The sequence below is a fragment of the Lepisma saccharinum genome, unplaced genomic scaffold (genome assembly GCF_977018435.1).
Source record: "Lepisma saccharinum unplaced genomic scaffold, izLepSacc3.1 HAP1_SCAFFOLD_1236, whole genome shotgun sequence".
Classification (NCBI taxonomy): Eukaryota; Metazoa; Arthropoda; class Insecta; order Zygentoma; family Lepismatidae; genus Lepisma; species Lepisma saccharinum.
Genome location: NW_028143867.1, coordinates 1 through 13448, shown reverse-complemented (window position 1 = coordinate 13448; position 13448 = coordinate 1). Strand labels below are relative to the sequence as shown.

Genomic DNA, 13448 nt, shown 5'->3' with positions numbered 1-13448 from the left:
AGTATGTTCTTACGTTTTGCCAACAGTTTTCAGTACGGTTGGCCCAATCACTTTTGGTTACTTGGGATGTGTATTTTTATCACAGCTATATTTCTAAAAGAATCTGGAATTTTTTAAGTCGAGGGCAAACTGAACAAAATGTTTAGAAATTTAACAATGAGGCCCCCCAAAATAAAGTTGTGCCACCAATATCTGCTTATTGAAAAGCTTGAGTGAATGAACTTTGATAATTTGCCTAGTGCCATTTACTGTACACTTACATTGTATTTGTGTATCCTAGGGTGGCTAAAAACTGGGCAGAACTAAATTATGACAAATTCCAGATCCTTTGTCAGTGGTTTGTATTTTTAATGAAATAAAGTAAAATAAAATTATCTTCAATATCAAGTGTAGTGAAGAATTCTTCTACATGGGCTGTCACAGCTTTTATAAAAATTTACATTCTAATGAAAATAAGTGAACTTCTTGAACATAATGAAACCAGTTGCAAGATTTTAGGAAATTAAAAGTATTTTGTTCGTGGAAAGTTTGCAAGTACTATCCAGTAGGAGACCTGTTCTGACCAAAAATCTATTGCCACCATTGCTTATTTAATTTCATGAGCACACTCACCTAGTGCTCTTTGTTCAAATTATATGACTAAAGCAGACTTCATGAAAGTAGTCCAGTCAAGGTTACGCCATCCACCTAAAGTGTCAATAAGCAATGAGTAATCCTTACACAATACACCAGCAGAGACTAAATGAACTGCATACAATAATTAATGTGCAATGTGTTCAAGGTGTATCATAGAAGAAGTGGGGCAACCTTTGAGGGCCAGGGGGGTGGATGCAAGGGGAAGTTCCAACCTTTACTTTTTGTGGAGAGCAATAGTGAAGTTTAAATCAAAGCTGCACATGCACTGCTTGCATCCATCACACTATCTTCACAAAACAAATCTAGCTCTTTGTGCATTTTGTAAAACTGAGAATCTCTCAAAATTAAATTTACCATCTTCATTCATTCAGGTGTTTAATTTCCAATGGTTGGCAAGTACCACCACCCAGGCCATCAAAATGACTGGTGCCAGCCCTGCAACAAGGTGTGGAAAAATTCTGTAATAATGGCAACTAAGGCCTAATATTTCCAGAGACAAGTTTTCAAATTATTAATCACTTTCTCCCATTTCTAGCTTTGAAATTCACTTAGAATCAGCCTTCAGCATAGGGGAAGTGTTCACAATGCTAAATTCTATTATCACTGGGCCAATGCCAAAACCACAAATGTGCAAACCTTGACTTGCACCTAGTGCAATTTCTGACTACCATTTGTCGACTCCTATACTAACATTATGACCTATGAACTTTTATCTCCAAAGTAAGATTTAACAAATTTGTGGTTTTGGTGCTACAATATGACAAACTAAGCAGTGCAAGCCAACAAATTATGCTAGGTTTGGCACTGCTGATTCAAATGGTTCTCTCACCATGTTGGATACACACTCTTCATGGAAGAGTTAGATTCAGCACTTCAAACAAGTTGTGTGTTTACTAGTATTTTTGTGATCTTTTAGATCAAGCACCCCTGTAAAATAATTTCACACAGTTTCAGTATAACTACTTATAATTACAGGCAAATGTCTGAATATTCTAATACTATGCCAGTAGTATTACAAATACAGTTGTGAAACTGTCTCAACTTTAAAAGAACAAATTGAGTTTTGAACAGAACTACTGAGAATATTTGTACCTAAAAAGATGTGAAGAAACACTGGAATGGAGAACGTTACATAATTAACTGCATAAACTATATTCATTCTTTGTTGAAAAGTGTCTGTGCTTACAACTAAGAGTGTTGTATTTCCTTACTTTGAAATTAAACAAACCATATTAACTATTTACAAATTTAAAATTTTGTTACAAATCTAGAAGCAGTTGTCTATACCTCCAAAGAAGACATTCCCAATTCTCCTAAAAACCCACCCAGACCATTTTTAGGACCCATCTGGTAACCCTAGTTTAGATTATCTTCTAATTATTTCAGTCAACATAATAAATCATTGCATTCATGTTCATCGAATATTAGGTTTTACATGTTTGCACCTTTATTGAACAGTACAAAGATTGCTGGACACTAGAAATAGTTCTAGTAACTGAAGGAAAAATACTGAAGAAAAGTTGCCAGAATTTTCCAAGTTTTCAGGAATTTTTAGTAACATACATAAATCTAAAAACACATTTGATTAGCAATACTACATTGTAATTCAAATGTACTTTCTGTTGGATGCATGAAGTAAACTCATGCGTGAACACTCTTTCCCCCCATGTTGAAAATTACATCATGCATTACTATGTGCTTATGTCAAGTGAATGAGGATATAGAATGCAGATTTAATTTTTCTCAAGTGTTGATATTTTCCTATGCTAGCATTCTTGCTTCTAGAAACTGCATTTAGTTTTTTGGGAAGAGGCCAGCTTTGCATGTTTGTATAGATTTTCAATTACGAAACCACCTCCCATGCAGGTTTTTTTTTTTCTATCTACCTTACCTGAGAATGCTCAGAGACAAAGCACACGCATGTGGTGCACTACCAGACTTTTCTTTCTGTAAAAGTACCATATTACCACACAGTAGACTAAGTTTCACAGTTATCATGGGTCAGGTTTGAATCTTTGCATGCATGTCCATCAATTTCATATAACTAGTCGTGATTAGTCTAAAAATGGTAGATAAGAGACTAAACAAAAATGAACTAAAATTCACAAGTATCATGATGAAAAATATACAAATCCAAGGAATTAACAATTTGTACGCAAGGACATTTGTAACTGAAAATTACTTGTCTTTAGCGCAACGTCTGCAACATACTAATGGGCTGCCATCCTGGGTCTGGGTGATTGAGGATAACTCTTTTGCACTAGTCCCACAGAAAAGCTAGATATACATGGTGAATTTGGGAAATACAGGTTTCCTAGTGTAGATAACTACTGCAAGAGTAATAATTCTAGGATGTTCAGGAGAAGACTCAAGTCAAACTGATTCTGTTGCCTTCATTAACTGAATCAATTACAGAAAATGTTATCAATATAATTTTACTGGGTGTGTGTAAAGACTAAACAGTGATCCAACATTGACATCTTGCCTGTAATGTTTGCTATTACAAAAATAACAAACTGCTGTGCAATTGCAATTTTTGACTCCCTCCCCCCCCAAACAGACTAATTATTCTCCGCAGAATCACTGAATATTTTTGGCACAAGTCACTTTATATGAGAAATTCTCTCCACGTATTGAAATATAAGATTCAGGAAAGCACAAACAAATATTTGCACTAAGCAATACAATAATTAAGAATGCAAAATATGCAATTTAATTCTCATGAAAATACAACAATTTGGAAAAATCATATCAATATCATTACCACAAAAAAATGAATACATTATCATGCAGATTTGCGTTTCACGGCATCCTTGTACAATCCACCAAACATGTCAACTCCTGACTGGTTCAGTTCATCATATCCAACTATGGTCTTCTTGCAGTTGTCGTACCATTTAGCAACATTGGGGTACTTCCTCACATCATATCCACATACCTAAAAAAAAATAATGTCACATTAAAGTTGGAGCTGGCAACACTTAAACCTTGTTTCAATGTTAAAAACAACAGATGCTGCCCAAGGCAGCTTTATTATACATTAACACTTTACACATGAGGTTTCCATCCTATTATCAGGGTCTTCCTCACACAGAACTTAACTTCAGATTTTTTTTTTTAAAGTTTAACCAAGATTTTAGTTCTTGGTCTGAGGGAGGCCCTGATATATGGTGGAAAACCAGTATTAATAGGTGTTTACCCATAGTGCAACACCCTGCGAGGGCCAGAGCATACCTACTAATAACTGGCCTCACCCCTACATGCCTCAGCAGAAGTGTGCCACCATCCAACCAGTTATGGGATGACATGTCAGTATGACAAATTCCCAGTAGTCATCTTAGGTTCCATGACAGGGGGGGGGGGGGTAAGCACCGGCCCCACACACTGGCCAAAATCTGAGAAAAGTTGTTACACTTGCGGCCAACCCTGTTTCTCAAAAAGATTGTTTTTAAATATTTTATTATATATGGAAAGGTTTTTCCAACTGTTTCTTACTAAAAAATAATGTAAAAGAATTTTTACTTTTTGCAGAATACAAGAAAATTGTGAAATATTGCAAAACACTTGTAACTATGTGAATGTATAAACAACTATGGCATCATCTTTTATGAATGTAAACAAATTTACTGTATAAAAGGGGAAATTTCTGTATTCAGAGTGGACACTCATGGTTGCCATAAGGCTAGTGATTCAGTGATCACTGAAAGTACCACCTTAGCAGTTAAGTCTTCCGAGTAGATTTTGATGCAAGCCAAGTTGGGTACTTCAAAACCAAAATCTGTAAGGTGCAGTTCTTTGCATCACCAAAGGATCAGGGATTTATACTTTGAAAAAGGTATACCCTGCGCCAAGAATCTCTGGAGCAAGGCTGCGCATAGAGTCAGAAGGGAAGAAAATCGGGTGGACAGATTCTGCTCGAATCTGATGCTGCTCGAAGGCTGGGAACTGCTGTCACTCCCCCCATCTCCACGCAATCCCGTTCCTCATGTGTATCACGTGTTCATTGGTGGAGAAGTCTTTCGTCACTACTTGCGCAGAGACTTGTTTTCATTTGCTCACTCCAGAGATAGCTGGGACAGGGTATAATAGGTTTTGACCTACAAGCTATATCAGGTGAAGTGTTTTAAAAGCTTATGTATACCACCCCAGCTTGAATAAAGCTTTAAACAGAAATTAATAATTGTTTTATTCCAAGTATATAACTCTAGGTAAAACAGCAAATTCTACATGACAGACCACGCACAGGCTAGGTCCTACAATAAAGCCTTTGTCTCTCCTGAGAAGTCAAATAGGTTATAAACTGACTAAGCTAAAGCCCCAAAAGCAGAAGGTGCATGTTAATTCATCCTTTACATCAACAAGAAATTTGCGAGTTCCTTGTTAAAAAAAAAAACTGGTCATTAGAGCAAGGCAGATTGAAACTTCACACTGTTCAATGCCTCATGACCTGTAGGTCATAAGTCTTTAGCAAATATTCATGAGACATTAAACTTAGTGCAAGGTGACAGTTCTGCAGTTTTGCCAGACATTGAAAAATGGAAGTACAATCTCCAGTTATCCCTGGTCAAGATTAAGTTTGTGCAATTAGTGTAATTTACAAGAGCATCAGAAAAATAAAACATGAAGAATTATAATGCAAAAACAACATTTTGCTCATGCAGGGTGGCCACCCCAGAACCAGGATAAAATTAAAGTATAATTTCCAGTTTTCAAGGAGAACTTTCCAAAAATTCAAGGGTACAAACTGATGTTCTCTATTTCAACCTTGTGTATTACCACCTCTTGCACCCCCACTCCCACATATGTTAATATAAAGAGTCTGCAATTCAATGTATCCAAATATTCTAATTTAACTTAATTATATATATATATATCACACATGTGTGCAGAGTTTACATTTGCCATTTCACATATTCAGACTACAAATACATCTAGAAACACAAGTCACAAAATTTACAGGATATATAGGGTGAGGCAGTCAAATGGGAAGATTAAAAAAAATCACAAAACATAGAGCAAATATTATGTTTTGAACATGAATGTAATATGGTGTCAGTAAGATGGCATCCTTGGTTTTGCACACATTCTCAAGAGTAAATCTATACATAAAGTTGCATAGCATCTCCAACGGAATGTTGTGGATCTCTTGCTGAATTTGCTCCTTCAAACCCTGGTTCTTGGAGGGTTGTCATTGAATAATTTGGATTTGAGGTAACTGATTAGAGAGAGAGCCCAAAGAAAAAAGTCTGGAGCTGCCAAATTGGGTGAACGGGCAGGCTATGAAATATCGCCGAATGTGCTGATGAGAATACCAGGAAATGCAAGTAAGCACATCCATAGAGACACTGGCAGTATGGTTAGTTTCACCATCTTGCTGGAACCAAGGAGCACACGGGTAACAAACTCTACGGAAAGCACATTGATCAACAAAACCATACGAGTTTTTGTAATCCACCTTTACAGCAATATGTACAACACCAAGGATGACATAAAAAAAATGAACATTTTTCAGGTACACTAGTAATTTCCACTCTTGTACAGTACATTCATGTTCAGAAAATAACTTATATTTGCTCTATTTTTGTAAATTTCTTAAGTCTTCCCATTTGACTGCCTCAACCTATACTAATCTATAGGGGCATGCATATTTTGTTTTTGACGAAAAAACGAAATTTGAAAAAACACATTGTAGTGTTAATTTTTCATGTTTTTGAAAGATGTGAGATTCATTTTGTGACCATATTTTGTCACGAAATAATGCGAAATGAACTGCAAAAAGCGAAATTAACTCTTAAACACGAAATTCAGGGTTTATTCACCGACGCGACACCTTCCGAGGTCTGAATTATCCTGAGAGTTATGCAATTCCCGGAACATTGATTAATTCTGCTGTTAATATTGGAGAAGCAAAATTTGACTCCTTTACACAGAAATAAACTCAATGCTATGATAACTACATAAATGTGATATTAGAAGTGAAATGTTAATTCTGTGGAATAAGTAGTTTTTAAATCAAATTTAGGATTATATTCACAATTTTAAAACCAATATGTCTTTTTATATACCACTTTTCATCCATTTTTTCACCGCTATAACACAGATATTTTATTTTATTTACCGCTTTTGAACCTGAAATTGACTCAGTTTTTGTACCGAAATTTTGCTTTTTTATTTACCAAAAATATGTGCCTCTAATCTACAAAAATTATTAATAGAAAAAATCAAATTTAAGATATCTAGTAATAATCTTTAGTTTGTTACAAAGCAAACTGTTTTTCAACACAACTTTCTTTGTCCATCCTCTATAAGAATAAAGGGCATTCATCAATATGTGTAAATTCAGTGGGATTTTGGATTAATAAAGTTTATGAATTTTTCACATCTGAGAAAAATTAAAAGCAGCAGAATTTACACAATTTCCAGAGCCAATAATTCACACTTAATTCCCGATGAGGAGCTACCCTGTAATCTAGTTATACTTACATCTGCAGTAGAAACTGAAGCAACGAGAGCCAGATCTGCTATTGTGAGTTTCTCCCCAGCTGCATACTGGTTGTTTCCGATGAAGGTGTTCAGGAAATTAAAAGCCTCATCCAACTTCTCCAACTTTGCTTCCTCTACAGTCTTTGCATCAGCAAACATGAATGGATACTAGAAGAGATTAGAATATTAAAAACACAAAAATTCCCAAATACATTTTATACGTATTAAAAAATTATATTTTTATTTTTTACATAGCGGAAAAAGTTACCTCGATGTAGCAATAGTAAGATACAAAGATACACTATGTTGCCATTCGTCATCGGACAGCCCTTAAAAAGTGCTCAGGATCATCTGTACACATCATACAACCTATAAAAGGCGTTGCCGGTTGAGAATACATCCATACCAGCTACAGCAGTCGATATGGACAGACTACTCAAACTGAGAGAGTCTGAAAGAGTGATGATCATTGGACCCAACAGGTTTGGGCATTCGACCCACAAGATTTCAAACAAATTTCAGATACCCCAGTCAACAGTGAGTGATGTTATCGTGAAGTGGAAGCGAGAGGGGGGCCATGACATGCCGACCCAGACCAAGTAAACCAAAAATATTAACAGATCGTGACCATAGATGCTTGAAACTTGTGGTGAAGTCAAACTGGAAGGAGTCTTTACAGATGGTGGCACAGGAGTTTTGATCGGCTTCCAGTAGTGCTGCAAGTAATCATACTGTCCGCCGGGAGAGTCACTGTTTTCATGGTCACGCAGCAGTTCACAAGCTGCATATCACAGCCCACAATGCGACCCATCTGTTACAGTGGTGCAAGGAATGCCACTATTGGTCTCAAACAATGGAAATCCATCGTATGGAGTGATTAATTGTGCTACCAGATGTGGCGGTCTGATGGACGTGTGCGTGTGTGTCGTATGCCCAGTGAACTCTGTTTACAGGACTATCTTACCCACAGTGAAATCTGTGGAGGTAGCATGGTGTGGCCCTGCTTTTCATTTTTTGGTCTTGGTCCTCTTGTTTTAGTTCGGGGAAACATGAATGCCAATGTATACCAAAAAGTTCTGGACAATTCTGCGCTACCGACATTGTGGGAAGAATTCTGTATTGGCCCATACCTGCTTCAGCACGACAATGCTCCATGTCATACAGCAGGCATTATCAACACGTGGTTCGAGGACATGGGTGTGCAAAAACTTGATTGGCCAGCCCAAAGTCCAGATATCAACCCCATTGAACACCTTTGGGACAAGTTGGAGTGCCGTTTGAGAGCCAGGCCATTATGCCCAAAAAAACACCACTGAGCTGTTTGCTGCTTTGAAGGAATGGGGCAAGATTCCCATCGACACTTATCGAAAATTGGTGGAAAGTCTTCTTCGAAGGGTTGCGGATGTAATTGCGGTGAATGGTGGCTCTACACGATACTGATGTGGTGCAGCGACCGGATTAACGTACTGGTATGGGGTGTCCAGTGACAAATGGCAACAGTGGTTTCATGAAAGTGATTACATGCCCATAAGCGGGGGTAGACAAAATTTAAAATAATTCAGGAGGCAGACCCTTGTACCCATACTCCTGTACGGTGACCTATCAATATTATTTTCTTTTACATTATTATTAATGAGCACTCCAAGTCCCAGTCAGTTCCAGTGAAGCTAAGCGAAGGTCATTTGTCTTGCCCTCGTTTGAGAGCCCACCAAAGGAGATTGCTGGCTATATTTGCCCACTTTCTCTCACAGAAACCCCTAGTCCATTGTCCTTCTAAGGCCTCAAAATTTTCCATTCTCCCGCACCTACCTCCTGTCACATCAGCCAATAGGAACTGAACTTTTTCAAATTCCAAACCAAACTAAATTTTGGCAGGCAGTGAATAATTCAGTCAGTGTTGAGAAGTTATGCCGAAAAGTCTTGTAAAGAGGGGGTCCATGTCAGTCAGTGCTCATAGTACTGCATTTAACATTTGAGTTATGATTAAAGGGATAGTTTTTGTTAAAAGATAAACATGCCTCTTTTTACATATAAAAGTATAAGTAACTAGTCAGTGTTCATAAGTTAGGTGAAGAAAGTGTGTTTGCACATCGTCCATGATGCAGTGAGCGACACCCCCAGGAAGCAGCAGATTGTGTCTCAGGGCCAGTGAAGAAGCTTTCCCCACTGTGACAGACATGGACACTTAAGACGACCAGGTTCCCTGACTGACTACAATGGATGCATTAGTGGACAGCATATTAGAGTAAGTGTGACCAAAATCAAAAGAAAGTGGTGGACTTGACACTCTTGCAGACACATGTAGTGAATCTTCATGTAAATACATATCCACATAATTACAGTTCAACGATCAGAATTCAGATATAATTTCACTTACAACCCCCTCTTTTTCCATCATTTCAATAGTATTTCCTATTTATGTGGACCATGCAGGTATGGCTGGGCATTGAACCCTGAACAGCTTGGTCCCCACCTGCCTTTTGTTAGACTTTCAAGCAGCTTGGGAGGGGGGGGGGGGCGGAGCTAGCCTGTATGACCATGTTCTTTTTCTCTGGAGCCAGCATTCTTTTTTTATCTTTTGCAAATGAGGGCTAAGAAAGCCACGAATCCAACTGAAATAAAGCTACAGATTTTGAAATGCGAGTAAAAAAACAATTTATTAATTAGTACAAGATTGGATGAAAGTAATTAATTCTTGCACGAGAGTGACCTTCCAAGGAAGGCTCTACCAGTATGTAATACATTCTAATATATGGCTAACTAACCATTTTCCGCAGATTTTAAAATTGGCTAGCAAATTCAAAAAATTATAACAGAATATTTATTATTGTGATTTAATTATACATGTGATACAGAAAACATACTGTACTAGTTTGAAAAAGCATGTGCCAGGTGGAAATTTTGAGGTACCATGACAACTGGGCACCCTATATTTTTCTACCCCTGCTCATTAACTGTACTTACATTATTGCTGAGGTCGAACTTACTGCATTCCTTCACAATAGTCTCCAGCCGAGTATAGCACATGTTGCCAAATTTCTGGCAATTTCCTCATGTCAGCAGAATAGTTTCTCCATACAAGACTGAGGGACCCAGGCTATGGCCTGCCCTATGCTGATAAGTCTTTAAGCAATGTCCCCGTAGACGATCTTATGGCTTACGAGAAACAAGTCTCTTGCATGCAAAATACTATGGGGGTGCTGTAGCGCTGATGCCACCATTCAAACAGTTCCCCCACTGAATTTGCAGCATACCACCTTAAGATGGGGTGCAGCACAACCTGATCTCGCCAGAAGTTTTAGTAGCTTCAGACAAATAACTGGACAAAGTTTATTCTACAGAAAGTTCCTGTAATGCTCACTGATTATAACTCTTCAGTAGTGAGACAAGGAGAATGACCTAGCCATAGACAATAAAAAGCACCACTTAACGTTGCTAGATACTTAAAGAACTGACACTTCACACAGGAGGAAACTACAGCACGTGCATTAAGAATTGGTAAGAACCTTAGAAGATTAACATTTGTTTGATATTTATGTATGAACAGTTCAACTATCTTCTTGAGAAAATTTGATATGGGTGACTAAATGAGAAACCCTGGCATGTGATAAGTTTCCCCCATTTTAAAATCCCTCACATGAAACTTTGTTCTGCATCTATAAGGGTTGCCCAAATGAAACACTTTGTCGTAGCATCATAGCTTAACTACGCAGAGCTTTTGTGTTTGCTCTGGTAGGTGGCGTATGTAACGAAACTGAAATAAAATGGGACATGTCCTAAAATACTCGCTCCCTGCATGACTTTGCCTGTGTTTCTTGCTATTTAGTTCGCTCAGAGTTAGGCAACCCACACAACACATTGTACAGGTGTGCCATGATCTGCTGTGGTGTTTCCCCTGGGAAGTCCTTGACCATCCTCCCTACAGCCCTGATCTCTTGCCCTGCGAGTACCACATCTTTGGGCCACTAAAAAAAAACGAAGTGACATCGGTTCGCCAACGATGCCAAGGTCAGTCATGCCATTGAAGATTGGTTATGCAGTCAACCACAGACGTTCTTCGCTCAGGGTATCCATACCCTTGTGACATGTTGGACACTTGCTTGAACAGACAAGGTGACTAGGTGTAGCGGATATGACACCCATGGATCACTTACTTCCTTAATGTTCATATATTCCAACCAATAAATCATTACAGAAAACAAACAAGAGTCTCACTTTAATTTGGGCAACCCTTATACATAATGTGACAAATCCCAAGTCTTCAGGAAATGCCAAGAGAATACAGAATGAAAAAAACTTATGCAAAATATGTGACAAATTGCAAGTTTGAGACGTTTAAATTGATAGAATAACTTACATAAGCTTCTGAATATCTTAGGTACAGTGTTCCAATATTGAAGTATAATCTTTGGTCAACAATTCCCCTGCTTTTTGGATCCTTTGGGTAGAGGGAGTCATCCTTGCTGTATTGATTTGCCAAATATGCACAAATTGCATGGCTGCAAAATAATGAAAAGGTTTTATACACTAAACAGGGGACCAACATGAAAGCTTAAAATGCATGGAAATTTACACAACCTTTCACATAAAGCTCAACACTATAGGGTTGAACAGTTGACAAGACTATATGAACAGGAGTACTTAAAAGACAGGAAAATTTAAAAATAGGAACAAAATAAATCTGGTTTCCACTGCATTTCAAATGTTATCAAAACAATCTTTTTTAAAAAACAAAATTTAATTTTGTTTCATTCCTTGGTAGAAATAGAAAAACTATACAAAAAAAATCCACAAATATGGGACTCAATATATTTTAAAACCGAAATTTGTTAATTCAAAATGTACTGAGAGCTCATTGTCATTCTTAAAGAAATTTCAGTAAATTACACATTTTTCTGAAAATATTCCTTTAATGATATATTTTCACAATGTTTTACGTGTGCAAGTCATCGTAAGATTAATGAAATGAATATATTAATTGCCATGTTGAGGGTATATTTTCTATCCAAGTAATCTGTAAAATTGACAAACTTTATTCAGAAATATATGGATTTCTAAATACTTTCTCAATTCAATGTATGTCTGTGCCCAAGTGACCCCTTAAAATCTTTGTGAATAAAAATGACTGCTGTAACTACTTCGCAGAATTGAATGCAATTCACATCAAATTCTGATCAGTATTTATGCATAACATAGTCTTAAAAAAAATATAATCTTCAGCAGTTATTTCCGCTAATGCATAAACCAGATCAAATTTTCAGAATATGCCACTGTCTTCAATTTTCTGTTCCTGAAGTCTCCCTGAACTGTGAGCAAATTGTGCATATTGTCAGTAGCTGTCATTTAGATTTAGCAAAAATCAGGTATATGGCAACACTGCTTTTTGTACTTTGAAACTCCCACATCTGGAGATGAAAGTGAGATTTGTTCTCTGATCATGTCTGCTTTACCAAGAAAGCACTCCAGAAAATTTCAGCCATGCCATTAGACTAAGTTCAGTATGATTTTAAAAATATTAAAACCAACCTTTGATATGTATCAAAGAACAATTTCTTACCTGTCCCACAATGAATAACCATCATCAACAATTGTTGGAATTGTGTGTTGCGGATTGATCTAAATGGAAAAAAGTGGAAATTAAAAGTTATCATACCAGCATAACATTTACAGAGTAAGTTTCCCAGTTTTACTGGGAAAAAAACAACACAAAATGAGAAGAGTCTTGTATAGTCTGGTTTGTGTCAATTGACAATAAAAACAAACATCCCAACCATGGATGTCCACAGGATTTTTTCCAGGGAGGGGCAAGAAAGGTATTTTTCCCCGGGGGGGTGGGAGGGCAATGAAGACAAATTTTCCCCAAAAATATTGTTCCATAAAAAAACTGCTTAAATTTGAATTTATGGTGCTCATGCAATAATTAACACATTATTGTGGCTAAAATGAAATTAGATGTGTGAAATGCATGTTTTTTGGTTGACTTTCATTTTTTAGGGGGGGCCGTGGCCCCCCCTTCCGGACACCCATGATCCCAACACTACTATCAAAATGTGTGTTCAAACATTGATGTTAACTCGTTTTAGACATCCCTTAATCATCTAACTCATTATAATTTCTGCATTTTTTCTAGGGCTGTACAGATAGGACTATGCTTGAAAATTGTAATAATTAAAAGTTAAAAATATTTGAGTAATATTTGTTCATAATTATTCCACTAATTATGCATCAATTTAGCAAGATTTTTGTGTAAAATATTGAATTATATCAGAATATTAACTTATGTGCTATGATCTCAAAATTCAGTTATTTTACACAAAACTGGTGCAAAA

General features: G+C 37.0%; 1 protein-coding gene across 1 annotated transcript; it reads right to left on the bottom strand.

The window, feature by feature from the left end:
* Window positions 1-3326: 3326 nt before the first annotated feature.
* Window positions 3327-12735, bottom strand: LOC145983547 (glutathione S-transferase 1-1-like; the record flags this gene model as incomplete). The annotated part of the gene is made up of 4 exons (XM_083116623.1): window positions 3327-3574; window positions 7120-7287; window positions 11477-11618; window positions 12677-12735. Coding segments are annotated over 4 exons (522 nt in total), but the record flags the coding sequence as incomplete, so codon positions are not given.
* Window positions 12736-13448: the final 713 nt, after the last annotated feature.